Below are 23,227 nucleotides of genomic sequence, written 5' to 3' on the forward strand. Positions count from 1 at the left end.
TAAACGAAAGAGTAAACATTTTGTGGTTTTATTTGTTGCTATTATAACATTTTGCAAACAGGTAATTTTTCTCCTTAACTGATGTGCATTGATGAGGTGGCACTGATGGGGCGGTACTGGTGAGCATTGATGAGGAGGCAAGGATGATGCTGCACTGATATAAGGCACTGATATGCGGCACATTTGGGGCTGCACGGATTATCAGTGCAGATGTCTCCATTGACAGTTTCCAGTTATCAGCAGTATTCTCCTTACGCTGTGACAGCATGAGGAAAGTACTGCTGATAACCGGCAAGTGCATTCGCATGGTGATCAGCTGTGATTGGACACAGCTGATCACGTGGTAGAAGGCCGCTGTTATTGGTCTTTTACCATGTCCTGTGATCAGCTCTGTCAAAAGGACACAGTGATCACAGACGGCACTGGGTGCAGCTGCTGGGGGCGCATTCTAGGAGGACATCAAATGACTCCCTCCCAGAACTGGACAACTGCGCTGTAGCCATCATTTGGCTATAGCGTGGTAAAGAAGTGGTTAATTTTGAGAAGCGATGGCACCAGGATGCACTTTGGAAAGAAGGAAAGCCAGTGGAGGCAGTGTGGTGCTTTGGACAATATTCTACTGGGATACTTTTGAGTCCTGTCACTCATGTGGTTGTTACTTGACACCACCTACCTAAGGTTTGTTTCAGCAGGCTAATGGGCCCTGCCACATTGCAAAAATGGTTCAGGAATGATTTTAGGAACACAACAATGAGATCGAGGTGTTGATTTGTCCTCCAAATTCTCCAGATCTCAATTCAACCGAGCATCCGTGAGATGTGCTGGAAAAACATGTCATATCTATGGAGGCTTTACCTTGCAACTTAAAGGACTTAAGGGATCTGCTACTGACGGCTTGGTGCCATAAGCCACAGCATAACTTCAGAGGTCTAGCGGCATTCATGCCTCGACAGGTCAGAGATATTTGGGAAGCAAAGAGGGGACCTACTCAATATTAGGTGCTTAGTCATAAAGTTATGGCTGATCGATGTGTGTATATATAGTGTGTTTTTAAATATAATATTTCCATAAACAGCTTATAATTAGAAAGAAAACAAAACTTACCTAAAATTATTCTAGTTTCCCTAGAACTTACATTGTGTTCAGTGTGCATGTAGAAGGTGTAAGCAACTTGTGATCAGAAAGTGCTGAAGCTCTTTAATGCACAGTGTAAGGTTTGTACGTTGGCTATATTGTGGAATCATCCATCTTGCTTATGTTGATATGACCTTGCCACAAAATCTTGATAATTTTTAACACCGTTTACTGAGGATTTTATATTTGGTGAAGCAGCCTTAAAGTATAACTAAAGGTTCCTGTACAACTAAAGTACCGAATCCAGATACTGTGTTGCGATACGTAGGCGCAAGCCTACACTAGGGTGGCAACTGCTCTGAATTCAGGATCAGTGCAGCATTGTTGCTTCACCATCACAAGAAGCTGCATTAAGTTAACCTCACTGGCAGGCTCATATTGGTGTGGATTTTGCAGGGGAACTAACAAAACATAATTATATGTTGCAGCCTGTTTTTATTTTTTAATGAAAAGTCATAATTTTACCTTAAATATTATTTGAAAGAGAATTGGGTGGTTCTAAAGCCTAAATATTTTTTACATTTTTGCGATCTCTGCATTAAAAGAGAAGTTGAGTTTTTTTTTTTCAAAAAGTTCCTTAGCTAGGTGGATGCAGCATCCGTTTCCTGCCAGCATGAGAACTGAGTGATCAAAGACTGCTGATCGCTCAGTTCTCAGTGCTCTTTGACCAAAGACCTGGGACTTTAGCCTGCTGTCGGCTGAAAGGGGATCAAAGGAGTGCAGAATGAATTGCACTCCCGTGATCCACAGGGGTACAGCCAAATGAGCTTTGGCTGTACTTCTCCTTTGAGGTAAAAAATGTATAGGTGTCCATAAACCCCCTTAGAATTACCTGAGTCTTTGTGCTCATCTATAGCGGATCACCCTGCTCTCACAGGCTTTGACATCAGGCTCAAATCCTGCGACAAGAGAGCAAGGCATCGAGCCTGTAGGTGTGCCACTATAGGAAGCAGCTTCCTGTGATGGCACACCAAGAAGATGTGGAGTCAGGAGCGGCGGTGGAGGACCTGAGAAGAGGAGGATTGGGGCTGCTCTGTGCAATGCTATTGCACAGAGCAGGTAAGTATATCATGTTTGTTCATAAAAAAAAAAAAAAATCACTTTAGAATGATAATCTTCTTTTGTGTGAATAGCTGTAGATTTTTGCGGTTCTTTGGTTCTGTAAATTTTAACAATTGATATTTTTTTTCTCTTAGAATTTTTCAAAGAACTTCTGAAAAATGCAGAGTCCTCATTGAATGACATGTTTGTACGGACTTACGGGCGATTGTACATGCAAAATTCGGAACTTTTTAAGGACTTCTTTGTGGAACTGCGGAAGTATTATGTTGGCGGAAGCGTAAATTTGGAAGAAATGTTAAATGACTTTTGGGCTCGGTTACTGGAGCGCATGTTCAGACTGGTGAACCCACAATATCAATTCACAGATGAGTATTTGGAGTGCGTCAGTAAGTACACCGATCAGCTAAAGCCGTTTGGAGATGTGCCACGCAAACTCAAGCTCCAAGTCACACGTGCCTTTGTGGCAGCTCGTACCTTTGCACAAGGTCTGGCTGTGGCCAGGGATGTTATAAACAAGGTTTCCACGGTAAGTTTTTTTGTTTTCCTTCTTTTAGATCAGCACGGCGGTTTCTTGGCTGCCAATAAATGTGACCAGCATTCACTGGGAAGTTTGTGCTCTTGATCAGTGCCGTTCTATATGTGCTGTGGGTCAAAATTACACGATCAGGAAAAAAAAACACATTTCCGAGTGCATGCCAGATTTTGGATCAAGATGGCATAATTGCATCTGAGTGGAGTTTAGATGGAATTAAATAATAGCCTAATAAGACTATTTGGAATCAGAATTATTATTTTCATTTTTTTTAACCTAAAAAATTGTTCTCCCCCACTTTGCTAGATAACAGGAAAACTTTGAAATGATAAATTATAGTGTTATCAGCTGATTACATCCATCTCTGAGCAGGTGACCTGATGTCATCCTGAAAAAATGGAAGGCAAATTGATGACAGTGTGTGTCATATATATATAAATGCCTAATTATAATGATAAATGAATGTGTAATGGAGATGGGAGCTTACTAAGTGACATTCACAGAAAGAAGGACTTAGAACTGATGATGCCTTTGGGGGAAATGATGTAGATCGTTTAATTTATCTCTACGTGCACAATGTAATATTTAATTTACTTGCTTGTGTTTTCACTTATAGGACCATTTACTTTTTCCCTTCTCTGTTCCCCTCACTCCTAGCATTGTACACTATACTTTTCCTGCATTCAGGTGAAAAATGTTTTAGTGTGGATACCCCCCTCACCCACCCTCTTATACTTACCTGAGCCTGATCTCGATCCAGCACTGTTGGTTTGCAGCGTCTCTCTCTCTCTCCCCCTGCTCTCACAAGGTTTGCTGACAGCCAATCCTGTGATGAGGGATCAGGGGAGGGACCAAGCCTCGCTGTCTTTGCCAATAGATGTAGACAGCGGTGGCTCGGGATCAAGTCTGCAGGTGTGCCGCCATAGGAAGTGTCTTCCTTTTGGTGGCACACCAAGAAGAGGAGGAGCCAAGAGCGCTGGCGGAAGACCCGGGAAGAGGACATTACATGTTTGTGTGATCATCTCAAATAATGAGAGGGAAACTGAACAACCAATATTTGTTTGGTTATGAGGTTCTCCAGCTTACAAAGGAACCGGTCGTTAAGGAAATATTGAGGCTGCGATTGCAGGCCTGTCTTTCTGAAGATGCTAATTTCTTGGTTATCTTTCTAATGTTTTGATTTCAATACTTTGAGCCACTGATCCCTATGTTAGTGAATCCAGATGAAGCGAGGTAAATAGCATTTTCAGAAGGAGGTCAGTGCTGGCAGTTAATATAATTTTTTATTGAAGGGTGTATAGAATTCTTCCTTTAGACTTCATTCACATTAGCGCATCTCCAAAGTTTCACGATTCCCAGTGCGATTTTGATGTGACTTTGATCCGACTTTACATTCTGTGTCACATCAAAGTCGCAACAAAATAGTGCAGGCACCTTTTCAAAATCGCTGCAACTTTGTCGCACAGATTTTAATGGTTACCATTGAAAATAATGGGCTACGACTTGTAATGCGACTTTTATGTCAAAAGTGGCATGACAAATCTCACAAGTGTGAATGAAGCCTTCTTGCCATTTGCCCACTCCTGTAATCCGTTCTACCAAACTGCTTTTTTTGTAATACTAATATAAAAGGATCACACGCAGTTTTATTCCCTTAAAGCGGAACTTTACCCATAACTTGATAAAAAAAAATAGTTTTTAGCAAGGAACATGCATTCTACATTAATAATTATGGCACCAAAATTAGTGTGTGGTGTAAATTGTCACCAGCATTACTCCTGTTCTTTCTTGCTGGTGGCTGCCATTTTGCTGAAGCCCAGAGCCTCTGAGCAGCAGTAAATGTTTAGACTGTCAGCAGATCAGCCTCTACAGTGCCTTGAAAAAGTATTCATACCCCTTGAAATGTTCCACATTTTGTCATGTTACAACCAGAAACGGAAATGTATTTTATTGGGGTTTTATGTGATAGACCAACACAAAGTGGCACATAATTGTGAAGTGGAAGAAAACCGTTTTCAACATTTTTTTTACAAATATCTGGAAAGCGTGGTGTGCATTTGTATTCAGCCCCCTTTACTCTGATACCCCTAACTAAAATCTAGTGGAACCAATTGCATTCAGAAATCACTTAATTAGTAAACCTGGTCAGTCCACCTGTGTGTAATTTTAATATCAGTATAATTACAGCTGTTCTGTGAAGCCCTCAGAGGTTTGTTAGAGAACATTAGTGAACAAACAGCATCATGAAGGCCAAGGAACACATCAGACAGTTCAGGGGTAAAGTTGAGGAGAGGTTTAAAGCAGGATTATGTTTAAAAAAAATATCCCAAGTTTTGAACAAGAGTATGGCACAACTTCAAACCTACCAAGACATGGCCAACCACCTAAACTGACAGGCCAAGCAAGGAGAGCATTAATCAGAGAAACAGCCAAGAGGTCCATGGTAACTCTGGAGCAGCTGCAGAGATCCACAGCTCAGGTGGGAGAATCTGTCCACAGGAAAACTATTAGTCATGCATTCCACAAATCTGGCCTTTATGGAAGAGTGGCAAGAAGAAATTGTTGAAAGCCATAAGAAGTCCAGTTTGCAGTTTGCAAGAAACCATGTCAGGGACACAGCAAACATGTGGAAGAAGGTGCTCTGGTCAGATGAGACCAAAATTGAACTTTTTGGCCTAAAAGCAAAACGATATGTGTGGCGGAAAACGAACACTGCACATCACCCTAAACAAACCATCCCCATCATGAAACATGGTGGTGGCAGCATCATGTTGTGGGGATGCTTTTCTTCAGCAGGGACAGGGAAGCTAATCAGAGTTGATGGGAAGATGGATGGAGCCAAATACAGGGCTGTACTGGGAACTTAGTCTGTTGTCCTCCAGTGATCAAACTTGTGCTGACATGCGACCTAGTCCCTGTTCACTCTTATCACAGCTAATCACTTGATTAATTCAATTTTAATCTTTATTTACTTGACTATGAGTCCACCTAATCATATCTAAATCCATGCCCTTTGACATCATGGATTTATTGGGGCTTCATACTTGGGGGGGGGGGGGGGGGGGGGGGGGTCATTTTATAGCATTTTTTTCCCCCTAAGAAACATTTGTGCCAATATTTAAAATTTAAAGTGATTCTAAAGGTAAGTTTTTTTTAACTTTTTTTTTTTTTTTTTTACTCGCCTATCTGCTCTATCCAGTGGTGCTACACAGAGCATCCCCGATCCTCTTCCTCTCGGGTCCACCATTGGCACTCCTGGTTCCTCCTCTTTAGGAAGCCGCTTGCTAAGAAACGAGCCACTGCTCGGCCCCACGCTGTCAATCACAGCCAGTGAGCCTATGCTGTCTCTGCCAGTGAGGAGAGAGAGACCTGAGACATATGAGGCTCCCTTGCACACTGCTGGATCGAGAGGGGGTTCAGGTGAGTAGTGGGGGGGGGGACTGTGGGGAGCTGCACACTGAACATTTTTTTCCCTTCATGCACATATTGCAAGTTAAAAAAAAAAAAAAAATCTTCAGCCTTTACAACCACTGTAAGTTTTTTCATGTGTGATTACACAAATATTTGGGGTCCTTTTAACACGGGTGTCATTCGTTTTTTGCGAAGAAGAAAATATGAATACTGTTTCAGATTACACAAGTTTTCAGTTTACATCAGTTTGCCTTTCAGTTTGGTCTGTTCAGTTTACATCTGTTCGTGCATCCATTTTCTTTAGCTGTTGAAGAAACTAATCATAGATGACAAAAATATAAACAAAAAATGTTTCTGGCCTAAAAAGGGATGTAAACGGACGGCAATCATTTTCAGCTATTCAGCACGGACATGAATGTAGGCAGATGAAAACAGATGATCATCTGTTTACATCTGCAAGGCCATAGGAATGAATGGCTGTCTGTTTTTTATTTGAAAACTGACAAATGAAAAACAAACAGATCGGCCATGTGAAAGGGCCAATGGTTTTCTACTTCTGGATGACATCGGCGCTAATATTGCAAGTTAATGAGGATGCTGAATAAATCCACAGAAAATGCCAACAAGACTTTTCTGTGGTGTTATCTGTAATAATCCAAACCCTTTACTTTGGCTGGCTTTAACCCCTTCACTGCCAGGTCCATAGACCTTACGAACCTGACAGCAGGAGGTCTTACACACATTCCGAGTGCCTGCAGCCATTGGGGTTGTGGGTAAATCTGACAAGCAGACTTCTGCCTGTCAGGTGGAACCATGCGACATATTGGGTGCCAGCGGGTGGATGGGAGGGAGGAGAGCAGACACATCCACTGTCCTCTCTTCCTTGTTGCTGACCAGGAAAGCTTTGTGTTTGAAGTGACTTCCAGGTCCCCATGTCAGTTTTCCGCAGCCGGTAAGGCCGAGAAAGAATGTATTGCCATGCAACCTGCATTGATCCTGGATGTCTCATTAAAGAGAACCTGTTACCAAAAAATCATCACATGTTGGCCTATGTGATTACATATTGTACCCTATGTGATTAAAAAAAAAAGTTAAGCAAAAATAAAAAATGTTTAAATTGTAAAAAATTTAAATTACACCCAAGCGCAAAAAATCCTCCCTCTCCCAAAATCAATTTTGAAGCTCCCACATATAAGCATGTACAAACGTAAATGCACACGTCAAGGGCACCTACGCATGAAATGCGATATATATGTCGCCGCACACAACGGATTGAGAGCAATCATTCTAGCACCAGACATTCTCTGTAATGCTGAACTGATGACCTATAGGGCTATAAGGCTTTTAAAGGTTTGCCTATAGAAAACATAGGGTACTGAAGTTTGTTGCCATTTCACGGGTGCACACAAGTTGACATGTTTATCTATTTACTTGGTGCTACCTTGTCTTTTGGGTAATTTTATTGTGGTTGTGTACCCTAAAATGAACTGTAGCCTTTTTTTTTACTGACATTTTGGATTTCCTAGACCTTTGTGGTAATATCGCATTTCATAAAAAATTGGAACTACACTATTTTATTTCTGTATTGTGTTTACTTTCAGAAAATATATGAATATTTTGTGGGTTTTATGTAATCATCGGGCCTAAAAGGATTTTTTAACCATGTGTGCAAAAAACCGCAAAAACTGCTCTGGCAACGAAAGGGCTAACAAGCTTTAAATGCTTGATAAAGCTATATAATCATTGCTAAGCTTCAACAAGCCTTTTGTGCATTTTTAGCATGAGTCTTTAACCTCCCTGACGGTATTCCCGAGTGTAGCTTGGGGTAAAGTTTCAGTAACAAAAGCGGTAACCCCGAGCTACACTCGGGAATACCATGCGACGCTGCTCTGGGATCTGTTATTCACTTACCTTGTCCTGCGCTCCCGCAATGTCCCTCCTGCAGTGTCCCCGGCAATGTAATCCGGCGGATGCCGGCATCTGTCATCTGGATTCCGTTCCCTGCAAGTGCGGGACGGACGGGGGACGGAACGGCGGGAAATTTGAAAATGACAAAAAGTGACATTCACTCAATACACTAAAATCACATAGTAAAACATTACTGTATCAAACCATTTCACATACATTTTGTCCCTAGTGCTTTGTCCTGTGCCCTGTCTTCATTTGTACCGTTCTTTCTGCCTGGAAACTGAGAAACGTCCATGGCGTCCAAAAAGTGTCCCTTTAGGTCAAAACCAGTTTTAGACCAGCTAGAGAACAGCGATAGTAAATTAGAACTACTTGCAGAATTGAATGATAATGATTTGTGGAGAAATTCATCATCAGACCCTGAAAACGATTTTGCGAATTTGCTCAGTGATGCGCGAACTTGGCGCTATATTTCAAATTTCAGTGTTTTTGGTTTGATTATATTATTGAATTAAATTTATTATATTTTTTATGATTATTTATTAAATTATAATTTATGATTTCGTGTTTCAAATTTTATCATACCCGGGATGTTTACTAGACTCTTGTTTGGACAGATTTCAGTGAGTTATTCCTAAAAATTACAGGCCTACAATAAAAAAAAATACATATTTCCATGCAAAAAAATGTACCGCTTTGAGCACAGAAATATGGACATAATCAGACCACTAGGAAGGTTAAATATGTTCACTCTCCATTCATTGTGAATGCTAAATTGTCCTCTTGTGTAGTAAAATTTAGGGATGCACCAAAATTTCAGCGGCTGAAACACATTGTCCGAAAATAGCCCTATTGGCATTTTGCTAATAGGAAAAATTTAGCCGATACAGGGGGCTGTGTGTACTGCAGATGGATGGGGGGGAGGGGGGGGCGTTTAAAGGCAGAAAAGGTGCAGTGTTTACAGTTGGCTACCGCTAAATGTCACTGCTGGTTTTTAAATGTAATTGCCAGATTTTTTTTCCCCTTCACTATAGCTCCAAGAAAGAGCTGTCATTCTACCTACCGCTAAAGGAAACAAAGGTGCGGGGGTCACTGGGTAATGTCACTGGGTGACCCCGCCTCTTTCTTTCCTTTACTGGCAGGGATAATGACAGCTGGGAAAGGGGGAAAAAAAGCTGGTAATATGATTTTATTGCTATCACATGGGGGTCCAATAGTCCCCCAGGTGATAATACACCACGTTCCAAATTATTATGCAAATTCTATTTAAGTGTCACAAAGATGAAATATATTTTGTTTTTCAGTTTAACTCATGGATGGCATTGTGTGTCAGGGCTCTTTTGATCACTAAAAACAATCTCGGACACCTGTGTTAATTAGATTGGCAGGTGAGCCCAATTTAAGGAAAAACTACTAAAGGAGGGTGTTCCACGTTATTAAGCAGAGCACCATTTTCAAGCAATATGGGGAAGAAAAAGTATCTCTCTGCTGCCAAAAAGAGTGAAATAGTTCAATGCCTTGGACAAGGTATGAAAACATTAGATATTTCACGAAAACTTAAGCGCGATCATTGCACTATTAAGAGATTTGTGGCTGATTCAGAGCACAGACGGGTTCGTGCAGATAAAGGCACATTGAGGAAGATTTCTGCCAGATCCATGCATCGGATCAAGAGAGCAGCTGCTAAAATACCATTACATAGCAGCAAACAGATATTTGAAGCTGCTGGTGCCTCTGGAGTCCCACGGACATCAAGGTGTAGAGTCCTCCAGAGTCTTACAACTGTGCATAAACCTTCTATTCAGCCACCACTAACCAATGCTCACAAGCAGAAATACATGAGAACTAATTTTCAATTAGCCCTGTTCACTGATGAGTGCCGTGCAACCCTGGATGGTCCAGATGGATAGAGTAGTGGATGGTTGGACGGCCACCCTGTTCCAACAAGGCTGCGACGTCAGCAAGGCGGTGGTGGAGTCATGTTTTGGGCCAGAATCGGGTCGGCCCCTTTAGAGCCCCCGAAGGTGTAAAGATGACCTCTGCAAAGTATGTGGAGTTTATGACTGACCACTTTATTCCCTGGTAATTTTCCGTAATAAAATCATCTTCATGCATGACAATGCACCATCTCATGCTGCAAAGAATACCTCTGCATCAATGGCTGTTATGGGGATAAAAGGAGAGAAAGTCATGGTGTGGCCTCCATCCTCCCCTGACCTCAATCCTATTGAGAACCTTTGGAGCATCCTCAAGCAAAAGATCTATGAGGGTGGGAGGCAGTTTACATCCAAACAGCAGCTCTGAGAGGCTATTCTGACATCTTGCAAACAAATTCAAGCAGGAAACTGTCCAAAAACTCACAAGTTCAATGGATGCAAGACTTGTGAAGCTGCTATCAAATAAGGGGTCCTATGTTACAATGTAACGTGACCTGTTCAAATGTTTAAAAAGTTAAAATGCTGTTAAAAGTTTGATTGAAATAGCTTTTGATTTCAGTAAATATGCTGCAAACACAACAAATGACAATTTTCAGTTCTTTACAACCTATAAAGTGTTTTGAAACTTACTGTGTGTAATAATTTGGAACAGTGCATTGTAAGTGTTCTATGTTTAAAAAAAATACTGTTATCATTAGGAGGTTTGTTTAATAAAATTTGAATTGTACTCTTAATAGTTGATAACATAAGAATTATGCTGACTTATTTATATCAATTATTTAGGTAAATGAGAAAAATATAATTTGCATAATAATTTGGAACACGGTGTATATGAGTGACAGGTTCTCTTTGTAGGGGGAAGGCAGTGTGTGCAAGGAGAGGAGCAGTGTATACAGTGAGGGGAGCAGTGTATACCAGAGGTGTGGAAATTTTTTAAAAAATGATTTGTCCAGGGACTAAACAGGGACCACAATCTACTTGTCCCTAATGACAATCTGCTTGTCCAGATTTTAAAAAAAAAAATAACCAAAACGGAGCCCGGGAAGCCTCACGGGGGGTGGAGAGGCTGGCACTGTGTGAAGCAATCGGCTGCAGAGCTGCCGCCAATTGCTTCACCTTACAGGTGAGCTTGCTGCTTGCCCACGGCAGGGCTAAAGGTAAAAACAAACTACCTGCCCGGCACCCAGAACTACATATCTCGGGCAATAGGAATCCAACATCCCTGTATACACTCAGGCTCCCTCACTGGCTGCAGCTATATGTCAGTGCTGGTTTTTAAATGTAATTACCCAGTGACCCCGCTCCTTTGTTTCCTTTAGCAGTGGGGAGAATGACAGCTCCTTCTTGGAGCTATAGTGAAGGGGAAAAAAAGCTGGTAATTCCATTTAAAAACTGGCATTGACATATAGTGGCAGTCAGTGTGTATACACTGCTCTCCTGCCCCCTCCTTGCACACACTGCAAGATGCAGAGAGATCACAGCATTTGCATATGATCCGCCCCCATTGTACTTTGCAAAGGTGTCTCTTGATGTGATGTCATAAGATTGAAGAACACACTCACCGATTATGTATCATGGAAATAGTCTCTTTATACAGAAAATTGTTTATTTATTTTGCCCTTTGCAATTAGCCCTTGTGCTGCCATAACATAGGAAGTGAAGGAGTTAATGATTATGCCAGCAGTTTCCCAAAGTAATAATTAGTCAATTCCCTTTGTTCCCACTGTTAGGCCAGGCATGGTTGAGAGGTGTTGAAATTCTAAATGGTGTGACTCAGACCTATGAGTCACCCGAGAAACATCCTGTATAAATCCACATGAAATTGCCTTACTTCCAACCTCTCTTGCTCCAACTCTTACACCTTCTGGCCCCAAACGTAATACTGAAAGGAGTAAGGTACTCATTAGTTAAGGAATATAAACCTAATGTATTATCATATAAATATATTATTTGTTTTACTTATTATCCCATGCAATGTGTTAGCACTGAAAGTGGCCTGGATAATACAATAAATCATGTTAGGTCAACCAAGCCTCACTCACTAAAAGGCTGCTAATTTGACCTGTATTCCAGGAAACCACCCATACAGAGGAATATGTACTTTTGCAGCACACCACATTTTGTTATTGATACCAGTGCAAGATGTGACTACAGCATGTTATTCTGCTGGGAATCTTATTGCAGTGCCAAGTAGCATAAGCTAGCCACCATAAAATGGCAGAAAGAGTTGAGGTGCTTCTTGGGGGAAAAAAAATTTGATTTGACACTTGAGCCTTTGTACTTGAACAAAGAGAAACCTAACACAATCATTGTATGGACTTGCATGATTTCTTGGGTCTGGTATTTGCACTTCGAGCAATTGCAATCTAAGAGTGCAGCTGTTCAAAGTGCCATAGTTCTCATACAGTCATCCATATAACAAGTTCGGAAAAATATTTTGATTGATACATCCTAGTTTTTTTTTTTTGTCTTAAGAATTGTACTAAGAAGACTGCAGTAGAGTTTGTTTTTAGTTCTCTTTTGAGGGCATAGTCATCACGTTTTCTTAGTGCCATTTTATTCATCCTAAAGGGAAACATTTTCATACCGGAAAATGGTGCTTTGAACCACTTGCGCTCTTCTGCATGTATTGTTGGGCTCCTTCCACACAGCATCTAGAAGCTCTGCGTGCAATCCCGACTTTTTAGTGAATCTGGGAGACATAGGTGCAGTGTCCAGCAGCATGTCAAACTCTACAGCAGGCTGGAATATGCTGCGACTGGATCAGGGCTGTACGTTGTACTGAGTGGTATGCTCATTTAGGGCCATGTGCAATACAAAGGTTAGGAGGGCTCTGCTTCTGAGAGCTTACAATTTTAAAAGGGAGAGACAAGTGGTGCATAAGGTAATAACTGTGTGGGGGATGAGTTGATGAAGAAAAAAAGTTCAGTTGTTGGGCCGAAGCAGGATAGGTTTCCCTGAATAGATGAGTTTTCCGGAATCCCCTAAAGGTTTACAGATTGAGAATGAGCCTCTGGAGAAGTCCAGGATGTGTTTTCTGCTTTATATATACAATATTTGCTCATGAAAAAGGAATCCTAGAGAACTGTGTATTAGTGAAAGTGACAGCAAAACAGGCCATGCTTGTATTGTGGCTTCATTAATACCTCAGAGTGAGACGAAATCTTCATTTATACCAGGGCAGGAATGCGTGCAAAATCACACACTTTCCTGCATGCACAAAAATGCGCTGTCCCTTTGCTGATTTTGCGCTGTCCTTTTGCAGTGGCACCATTAATTCACCCCATGAATCTTGCAAACGTGCACCAAAAACATGGTACCACCGTACAATTGTTTATAATGCAGCTTATTAAAATGAATAGGCTTCCCTAGATGTGAGTGCAAGGATGAGTTGCAGCTAAAAATCACTGGGTTGAGGCACGCACTTCCTTTTGTGTATGTTAATTGTATCAATGGTGCTTTGTAAACGAAGCTCTAAATTTTTTTTTTAAAATTGTTTCAGTCCTATCCATAGTTAAAAAAAATATATCTGTAAAATTTTATTTATTTATATTTTCCTTACGAAACTGAACCTGTGTGAGCATTAAGTTTCTAAACTAAGCCCACAGTTGGTACCTTGTTTTGTGAAATCCAGGCAATACAGTCCAACTCTCAACGATCTTCTAGAAAAGTTCACACAATCGGCCTTGCATAAAGCTGATCATTTTCGCTGCACCCCATGTGACAATGCTTAGGCCTGTTGATAGTTTGGTCAGGCATGGGGCACTGGGACACCTTTTTATATGCACGCACTTGTTCTGAGTTAGTAGCTTGGTAAGTAGAGAAGCATAAATTAAACAATAGTCCTCACAACTTGACTGTGACAATGCCTAATATCCAAACTATTTTGAGCGGCTGAGTATTACTGTTTTGCCATCTTGAAATCAGAAAATTGAAAATTAGGTCTCCCTTTCCTCATTGGCTGAGACAGCAGCAGGAGCCATTGCTGTCGATTAGGCAGTGAGCCAAAGAGGAGAGAGTGCATGGGGGAAGGGGGGGAGGGTGTGTCTGGGGGGCAGATCTCTGAGCTGTGGTTCTGTGTCTTATGCACACACAGAACGGGGCTCAGGAGCGAGAATGCAGCAGTGCCACCATAGCAAGGGGCTTGCTATTGGAGGCACTGGTCAACATGGAGGAGCCAGGAGCGCCGGCAGGGGACCCAAGAATCAAAACCATTGCACAGAGCAGGTAAGTATGACATGTTGTTTTTTTGGGGGTTTTTTTTAAAGCCGAACCTTTAATATCACTTTAAGGATCGCAATAAATTGAAAATGTAGGTTTACAAAACCTGTTGGATTTCTTTATTGCTCTTGACACTCTGATGCAATTTTGATGTCAATGCTAGATAATCTATAATACAAGTAGCCACATCTACTTGGGGTTAGGGTTTAAACAAGTTAATGACGTCTATAATCCCTGAAACTAGCTGGGTTGGACTGGAAAGTCCTGACTCCTTTTGTCTAGACTATGCAGGATTCCTGAGATTGTCCCATGGCAGCGGTGCAGAAAACTTGGCAGTGCAAAAATAATAGGATGTATGTATAATTGCAGGTCACAGCATGCAGAGCTGGTAATCATAAGGTATTACTGACTGCTCTGGTACACTGACTACACTGTAGATACATATTTTGCTGTTCTGTCTTCTGGACCACACTAACATGCCTGCAGTACACCATAGGCATTGCGTCCTGACCCTTTTGGCTTATGAAGAGTTAATGTCTTAAATTCCAGAGCGCACAAATTCCACTTAATGATCATTCTTGAATTCTTTTTTGTGTATCTGGTTCTCCCCCCTCCCTTATTTCCTAGCAAAACAAGCCTTCTGCAATGACGACAGTGTTGAAGAGCCGAAATCAACTCCATATGTAGTTTTGTTCCTATTTATTCAAATTGAAATATGTCTCAACTCTGCAGAGGTACAAGTGCTACATGAACTGTAAATTCATATTGAAGAGGATGTAGCATTTTGTTCATCTCTACCAGTATAAGCAATGTGGCTTGTCCTGGTTTCATGTGTTTGTGATAAAGAATATAGAGCCATAGTCCTGTCATGATCCCTTTAGTCCTTAAGGCGCTGTTCAAACCAGTGCGCTTTTGCTGCTCTAAAAAACACCCTTTTCAGTGCAACAAAAGTTCCTGAAAAATAGCTACCTTTTCATTTATAACGGTTTTCCTCACTACGCTGCATTTTTTAAAAATCCTGCTTGCTGCATCTTTCGAGCTCTTAGAAACCGCATCAAAAACTCACATTCCATTAGAGGTAAGTGAATGTCACTAAATCCACTGCACGTTTTGTATGTGCGTTTTGAGTCACATGTCAATTTTCCCCCAAGTGACCAGTGATGAAAATGCATGCAAACGCATCTAAAATGCATATGCATTGTGTAAGGCATTACAAACGTGATATGTGTTTTAAAAAAATGCATATTGCATTTTACAATGCACTTGTGTGAATCGGCCCTAAAGCCTATGTTTTACTTTAACAAAAAAAAAGGCACAAAGGATGTTACTTACCTAATCTTCCAGGTTAATAGAACAAAGGGAGCTGTCACAGGTATTCATCAAGAGAGCCGACTATGCTCGCCCTTTCTGCAAAGGTCCTCTATTTATTGAAGCCGTACTAAACTTCTGAGAATGAAGCCTGATCTATGAATGGAGGCAGATGATGGAAAGGTCTGCCTCCTCCATTCATAGATGGCTTTCCATTCATAGTAGTTATTGTATGGCTTTCTATGAATGGAGAAGATAGATGGGAAGGGCGGGCATAGTTGGGGCATTCCTAATGAGTGCCTACGGTTCCCTTAGTTCTTTTAACCTCTGCTGCAATGGAATATTACAGTTCTAGAGTGGGGGGACATTGGAGAAGGAAGGTTTTTGCTAAATGATGACCCAGCAGCACAAGGGACACATCTCACTGAAGGTAAGTACTATCCCTTGTGCCCATTATTTATTTTTTTGTTTTAATTTTTTTTTTTTTTGCAAACTTGGCTTTAAACTTGCAATAAGATGTTAAGGCTTTGCCAGTTTAAAGTACAACTGAAGGCAAAACGCTGAAAAGTACAACTAAAGGCTGAAATGGAGGAATTAATACATATTGCCAAGAAATCCCCCTCCAAATTCACAACAACTAGGGCCTGCTGGCTCCATTTTCAAACAACCGACTCAATCCGCTGAATACTGAAAGATAGTCCCTGACCCCACATGCTAACTATTATTAGTCATGATAACCCGGACCAACTCACCCTCCCGAAGAGCTCTGACTAATCTCCAGAAAGAAAAGACATTTTTCTATCTCATTCAGTCCCATATTTTTATGGCAGCACATTACGAACCACATACAGGAATGTACACGTTGGTGATCACCCTCGGCTTCTGCACATCTCTCTATTACAGCGACCTCCTCTTTCCTAATGCTCTAGTTTCCCTCAAGTGTTTCTCTCCCCCCCCCCCCCCCCCCCCGCTTTTTTTTTCCTCTTTTTCTCTCCTCTCCCTTTTTGCAGTAGATACCTCTGCTGGCTGTAGTGTCAGGCAAGAGGCGGCCAGTGCTTCAGGTTTTTATGGGACTTCGTATATTCTGTTCTGTAGGTTGTCCAGTAATATTGTACAATACTACCAAACCCCCCCCCCCCCTTTTTTATATTAGATACACTGTCCTGATAGAATCTTTACATGTTTTTAGTATTACTCTGTTGCCATCAGCAGCTTGACTTGGTACCAAAACAGTGTCTTGTATGCTTGCCTGAAGTTTTCTTTATCAGTTCCACTGTAAACCATTTTGTTTATACTTATGTTTGTCAATTGTAACACTTTATTTGTACATGATGTTTATTTTCAATTAAACTTGTTTAGATTAAAAAAAAAATATCCTACATGGACTGCTGTAACAATTCCCAGTGCTTCAGGCTGGTTTTTACAACCTTTAAATTCTAAGCACTTTGACTCAGAAGCCACAAACTATATTTATAGATTATATATTCAGAGACTGAATAAAACTGGTAAACTGTCCCCGTGCAGGGGTTCAGGAACTGGCTTCGTGCTTCCCTTGGAACCGGGGTTCAGTCACATGGCTGCAATCATGGTCCTACACCATACCTGGTTGTGCAACATGTTAGAGTTAAATAAATCAGTTCTGTCAAGTTGGTTTGTGTTTGGTCTCATCCTTTGAACTTTTATATTATGCCATCATTCTAATGTATTATACACAATTCTCTTGTGGAATTTAGTTGTTTTTTTTGCTAGACTTCTTCATTAAAGTATAACTAAAGGCAGACCTTCTTTTTTACTTTTGAATAGAGTTGTGATGGATTAGTACACTGTCGAGGTTTTTATTGCTGTCCGTGCCCCCAATAGGATGGTCAATTCCAAAGTTTGGGTTGTCCCTAGAACAATTTTAGAGAGGAAAAATTCTAATGGGGACACTAGTTCTGGTGACAAGCGGGGGTTCCCTCACTTTGAAGGGATTTCCTCTTAGTTCCTGTTTTGGCTAGGGGACAAGAAGTGAAGGGAAATCTTCCCAATGGGACACCGATGGCAAAAATAAAAGGTATGGGGTTATAACCCTCCCTTACTGTATTTGAACTGAAGAAAACATGTTTTGCCTTTAGTTCTACCTTAATATATAATATTATATATGCCTTTAAATTTAGAACAGGGAGCCATGTTCACGTCTTTAGATTTGATTCAAATTTTTAAACTATGGCAGGAATAAATACTGCCATAGACAGCCAAAGCCTTGTGGATGATGAAAGTTTCCACATTTTTCTTTGGACATTTCTCTAACTGGACGCAGATCTGACCCTTCTGCATTCCTACAGTTTGTCTTGTCTTATACAGAAACTCATCCCCTGCTGTGGTCACACTATGATCCTAGCAGTCACTATTTGATAGTGCTCAGTTGGAAGCCACCTAACCTGAAGTATTGCATAACATATTTGTAATAAACATTCTGGAGTTTTCTACTCGCATGTCAAAATCTAATAAAACGAAATGGCATAGCCAAGCCTGTACTGACCCATAGGGGTTGATTTACTAAAACTGGAGAGTGCACAATCTGGTGCAGTTGTACACAGAAACCAATCAGCTTCCAGGTTTTTTTGTCAGATTAATTGAACAAGCTGAAGTTTCAAGCTGATTGGCTACCGTACACAACTGCACCAGATTTTGCAGTCTCCGTTTTTAGTAAAACAACCCCCAAGTGTGGAAGTTGGCGGTGATTCAGCATTGTGTCTTCACCTTAGGGCTTGTTTCTGCCAGATGCCTCGCTGTGCATTTTTGCAAAAAATATTGTTTGTATTAGTAGCTCCCCACCAATCTGTTGTATTGCAGCTAGTTGTATTATAATCCTGTATACCGCACCTGTAATGTGCATTAACCTGCAATTTGCTAGTTTTTTTTTTTTTAATGCAACACATTTCTACGTGACAATTCTATGTATGTTAACCCTTGCATTCTGGCCCTAACATGGTACTGTTTAGTCCTGTAATAAGGCAACCTTTGATTTTTGTTCATTTATATTGGTGTGGGATGACTTGCTCACTATAATATACTGATCTTGGATTCACTAAATGTCGACTCTCACAATTAGGTTAGGAGTCCTAACCTTTCACTGCCTGCATACTTGGTCTGGGTCTGTGATCCACGAAGTAGAAAAGCAGGGACAAAGATGCCATCCCTGGAGCTTGAACCCTCAGAACAGTTTAGCATTGACAGCACTAATATTTCTATCTTTGCAGCTCAAGGACATACAGACTGCAGGTGAATGTTTTAATGTACAGTATGTTGAATGATTCATGACCAGTGAATGAAACAATGACTGCCTTATAAACAATGCCTCAAAGTCTTTCAACATTATTTTAAGTGGCAAAAGTAACAGTACATGTTAATACAAAGATCTTTGAAAAACAGTAGTTATAGGAACCTGTTTGGAAACACTTAGAGCCAGTTCACACCAGAACGTACCAGGTGTATTTTCTGCACTCCTGCTCAAAATGCACTGCGTTTTTGAGCTTCAGGTGCTAATGTAATGGCACCCCAAAAACAGTGCGTTTGTGAGCATCAAATCACATGGTACCTCTGTACTATGTGAGGTGGTACATCACATTTTATAAAAGTTGTGCATGCTTAATTTCTCTGCATCCCAAACGAGTTCAGCCCATTCATTTAAATGGGATGCAAAATTGCACTGCACGGGAACATACAGGAACCCATGGCTTGTTCTTTGATTTTGGTGTGATCTGGCCCAAATGGCGTTTGGTGTGAGCTAACATGGCCCATTGACATGTAACTGTAAAAGAGTAGGTATCCCTGTGTGCTGGTACCACTGGTTCCACCATATGTGACTGTGAGGTTTGTGTGGTCTTCTATGGATTCCTGCTGATATTAGGCACATCTCTTGCTAAAAACAATGGGTTTACCATCTTCTCAATAGTAAGTATCTAATGTCACCAAAGGGTGGAACTGTGGACATGGTTCAAGAAAAACTAATGCCAATTATTGATACAATATTTTTGGGAGAAAAAGAAAATGGACATTTTTGGCATCGATTAGACGGATGTTTTAGGATGCAAATTTTTATTATTCCATAACTCAAACCATCATAAAAACAGAATCAGAATATTCCGTTCAATTTAAAATTCACAAACCTATAATTACACTGGTATTGTGCTTTTCTCATGGTATGCAGCTTCCTGCCCAAGGTAAAGATAAATCTGCACCATGTTCTCAGTGCCACGCTTTTTTTTTTTTCCTCTGAACTATTGAATACTAAAAATATGTAGATTTAAAAAATCGTAAAATAAGATTTTTGTCAGAGCCGCATGCAATAACTATTCCACAGTAGATGCCACCTTCACTGCCTGTCTATTGTAAGCAGTGCTCAAATTGGTCACATAGACTACAAATATTGAACTGTGTGTGGACAGCCTTACATCCAAACTTATATTGCTGTTTTGCATGTAGCGCCATATACTGAATTCTTTTCTATATACTGTAAATGAGACATTCATAGCCATTTAATGCTGGTATTTATATCTTAAAAATTGCAGCATATAGTTTCCCATAGAAACCAGATGTTTTACTCCATGTTCTGCTTGCTCTGGAAAACTGACAGCTGTAAGCTGGGTGTTTAATCAGTCATTTGCCATCTTTACGTCCCATAGGCCTAGAACAAAGGAAGTTGAAGGCTCAGAGCGAAAGATGCACAACCCATAAATTCTTGGCAAAAAATATCCATAAATAAGCAATAAATTCTATGCTTTTTGCTTGGATAGGAAAAGGAGCCCCAGGAACAGACATTTGCAGATGATTATGGGTATGGTATGCCAGTGATTTGTTGGATGACTTCAAGCAATGTTGAAAGGCAGAATCATATATATAATTAATTCCACTTTTGTTAGCCTTGTTGGCAGTTTGCAGGGTAAAGGAGAAAGAAAATTCAGTGTTTTTTTTTTTTTCTGTTTATTTAGCATATGTAAAATTTATTTATTAGAAGTTTTCCTATTTAGGATTATTGTTCTGTAAGGCGCAGTGTTCCAAAGTTAATGAGGTTAAACAAAATAAGTTCTCTTTAAAGGATAAGTTCATTTTCTGGAGCATGTCGCACCCGTATTTAGGGTGTAACGTGTAACATGCTCCAGTGCATGTCATGTACCTCGGCAGATGGACTTATAGTTTGAACAGGCTGGGATACATTAGCATGTTCATAGTCCATTTACACTCTCTTCAGCTTGCAAACGGACAGCCTGTACAGAGGTATGGGCTGAAAGTTGTAGGCAGGCTGTGCAGGAGCTTGAAACTGTAATATTTTGAAGGCTCCTGTTAACCACTTGTCCATTTTTTGCTATTCAGCACTGCAGTATTTCAACTGGTAATTGCGTGGTCATGAATTTTGTATCCAAACAAAATGTATCTCCTTTTTTTCACACAAATAGAGCTTTCTTTTGGTAGTATTTGATCACCAATGGGTTCTTTATTTTTTGTGATATAAATTAAGATGGAAAATGTTTAAATTATTTCTGTGTTAAAAAATATATAGTAAAAAAATCCCAATAAATGTATATATTGCTTTGAGTGAAAGTTATAGCATCCACAAGTATGGTATATACACTGCTCAAAAAAATTAAAGGAACACTTTGAAAACATCAGATCTCAATGGTGAAAAATCTCATGCTGGATATCTATACTGATATAGACTGGGTTATGTGTTAGGATGCCCCATCGTTTGATGGAAATGAAAATTATTAACCTACAGAGAACTGAATTCAAATACACCCCTAAACTAAAAAAAAAATGATGCAGCAGGCTAGTCTATTTTGCTGACATTCCATGGCAGCAACTCAAAATGGTACTCAGTAGCTTGTATGGCCCCCATGTGGTTGTATGTATGCCTGACAAAGTTGGGACATGCTCCTAATGAGACAATGGATGGTGTCCTGCAGTATTTTTTCCCAGATCTGGACCAGGGCATCACTGAGGTGCAACCTGGCAGTGTTAGATGGACCAAAACATGATATCCCAGAGGTGTTCTATTGGATTTAGGTCAGGCAAGTGTGGAGGCCATTCAATGGTATCAATTCCTTCATTCTCCAGCAACTGCTTACATACTCTTGCCACATGAGGCTGAGCATTGTCGTGCACCAGGAGGAACCCAGGACCCACTGCATCAGAGTTGGGTCTCACACTGGGTCCAAGGATTTAATCCCGATACCTAATGACAGTCAGGGTGCCATTGTCTAGCCTGTAGAGGTCTGTGTGTCCCTCCATGGATATGCTTTCCCAGACCATCACTGACCCACCACCAAAGCGGTCATGCTGAACAATGTTACAGGCAGCATAACGTTCTCCACGGCTTCTTCAGACCCTTTCACGTCTGTCATTTGTGCTCAACGTGAACCTGCTCTCATCTGTGAAAAGCACAGACATGCCAATTCTGGTGTTCAATGGCAAATGCCAATCGACCTCTATAGTGCCAGGCAGTGAGCACAGGGCCCACTTAAGGACGTCGGACCCTCAGGCCACCCTCATGAAGTCTGTTTCTGATTGTTTGGTCAGAGACATTCACACTAGTGGCCTGCTGGAGGTCATTTTGTAGTGCTCTGGCAGTGCTCATCCTGTTCCTCTTTGCACAAAGGAGCATATACCAGTCCTGCTGATGGTTTAAGGACCTTCTACGGCCCTGTCCAGCTCTCCTAAAGAAACTGCCTGTCTCCTGGAATCTCCTCCATGCTCTTGAGACCGTGCTGGGAGACACATCAAATCTTCTGGCAATGGCATATATTGATATGCCATCCTGGAGGAGTTGGACTGCCTTAGCAACGTCTGTAGGGTCCAGTTATCGCCTCATGCTTCCAGTAGTGACACTGACCCTAGCCAAATGCAAAACTAGTGAAAAACAGTCAGAAAAGATGAGTAGGGAAACAAATGTCAGTGGCCTCCACCTGTAAAACCATTCCTATTTTGGGGGTCGTCTCGTTGCCCATCTAGTGCACCTGTTAATTTCATTAACACCAAAGCAGCTGAAACTGATTAACAACCCCCTCTGCTACTTAACTGACCAGATCAATACTCCAGGAGTTTAATTAACTTGATGCTATACTCTGATTAAAAAGTGTTCCTTTAATTTTTTTTGTGCAGTGTATATTGGAATTTACTCAGCTTTTACTTTTTAACTTCCTATTACATTTCTTGAAGTGCTAAAATGCCAGGGCAGTACAAAAAACCCCAAATGACCTTTTTTGGAAAGTAGACACCCCAATGAATTTGCTGAGAAGCATGTTGAGTCCATGTAACTGTTTTTTTTTTTTTTTTTGCCACAAATTTTTGGAAAATGTATTTATTTATTTTTTTTTTACACATAGTTGTCAGTTTATATTAACTATATATTGCTCACGCATGCCATTGGTATATGTGGAATAACACCCCAAAACACATTCTGCTACTTCTCCCAAGTATGGGGATACCACATGCGAGAACCTTTCATCACAGCCTAACCACTTACGTGCCCCCAAAATCCAGTGAACACCTCCAGGCTTTCCGTAAATATGAGGGCATATTTCCTCATATTACTTCCTCACTACCTATCACAGTTTTGGAGGCCCTGAAATGCAAGGATAGTACAAACACCCCCCCCCCCAAATGACCCGTTTGTGAAAAGTAGACACCCCAAGGTATTTGATAAGAGGCATGGTGAGTATTTTGCAGATATAAT

At 40.8% G+C, this 23,227-nt stretch overlaps 1 protein-coding gene across 1 annotated transcript in view; it reads left to right on the forward strand.

The window, feature by feature from the left end:
* GPC4 (glypican 4) overlaps window positions 1-23,227 on the forward strand; it is a 154,911-nt gene that overhangs the window by 94,421 nt on the left and 37,263 nt on the right. Inside the window, exon 3 of the mRNA XM_089657944.1 lies at window positions 2,331-2,722. Coding sequence (XP_089514070.1) covers window positions 2,331-2,722 — 392 coding nt within the window. The remainder of the gene's footprint in view (window positions 1-2,330; window positions 2,723-23,227) is intronic.

Source organism: Staurois parvus, unplaced genomic scaffold (assembly GCF_062004578.1).
Source record: "Staurois parvus isolate SC_StPar_1 unplaced genomic scaffold, SC_StPar_1.0 ptg001045l, whole genome shotgun sequence".
NCBI lineage: Eukaryota > Metazoa > Chordata > Amphibia > Anura > Ranidae > Staurois > Staurois parvus.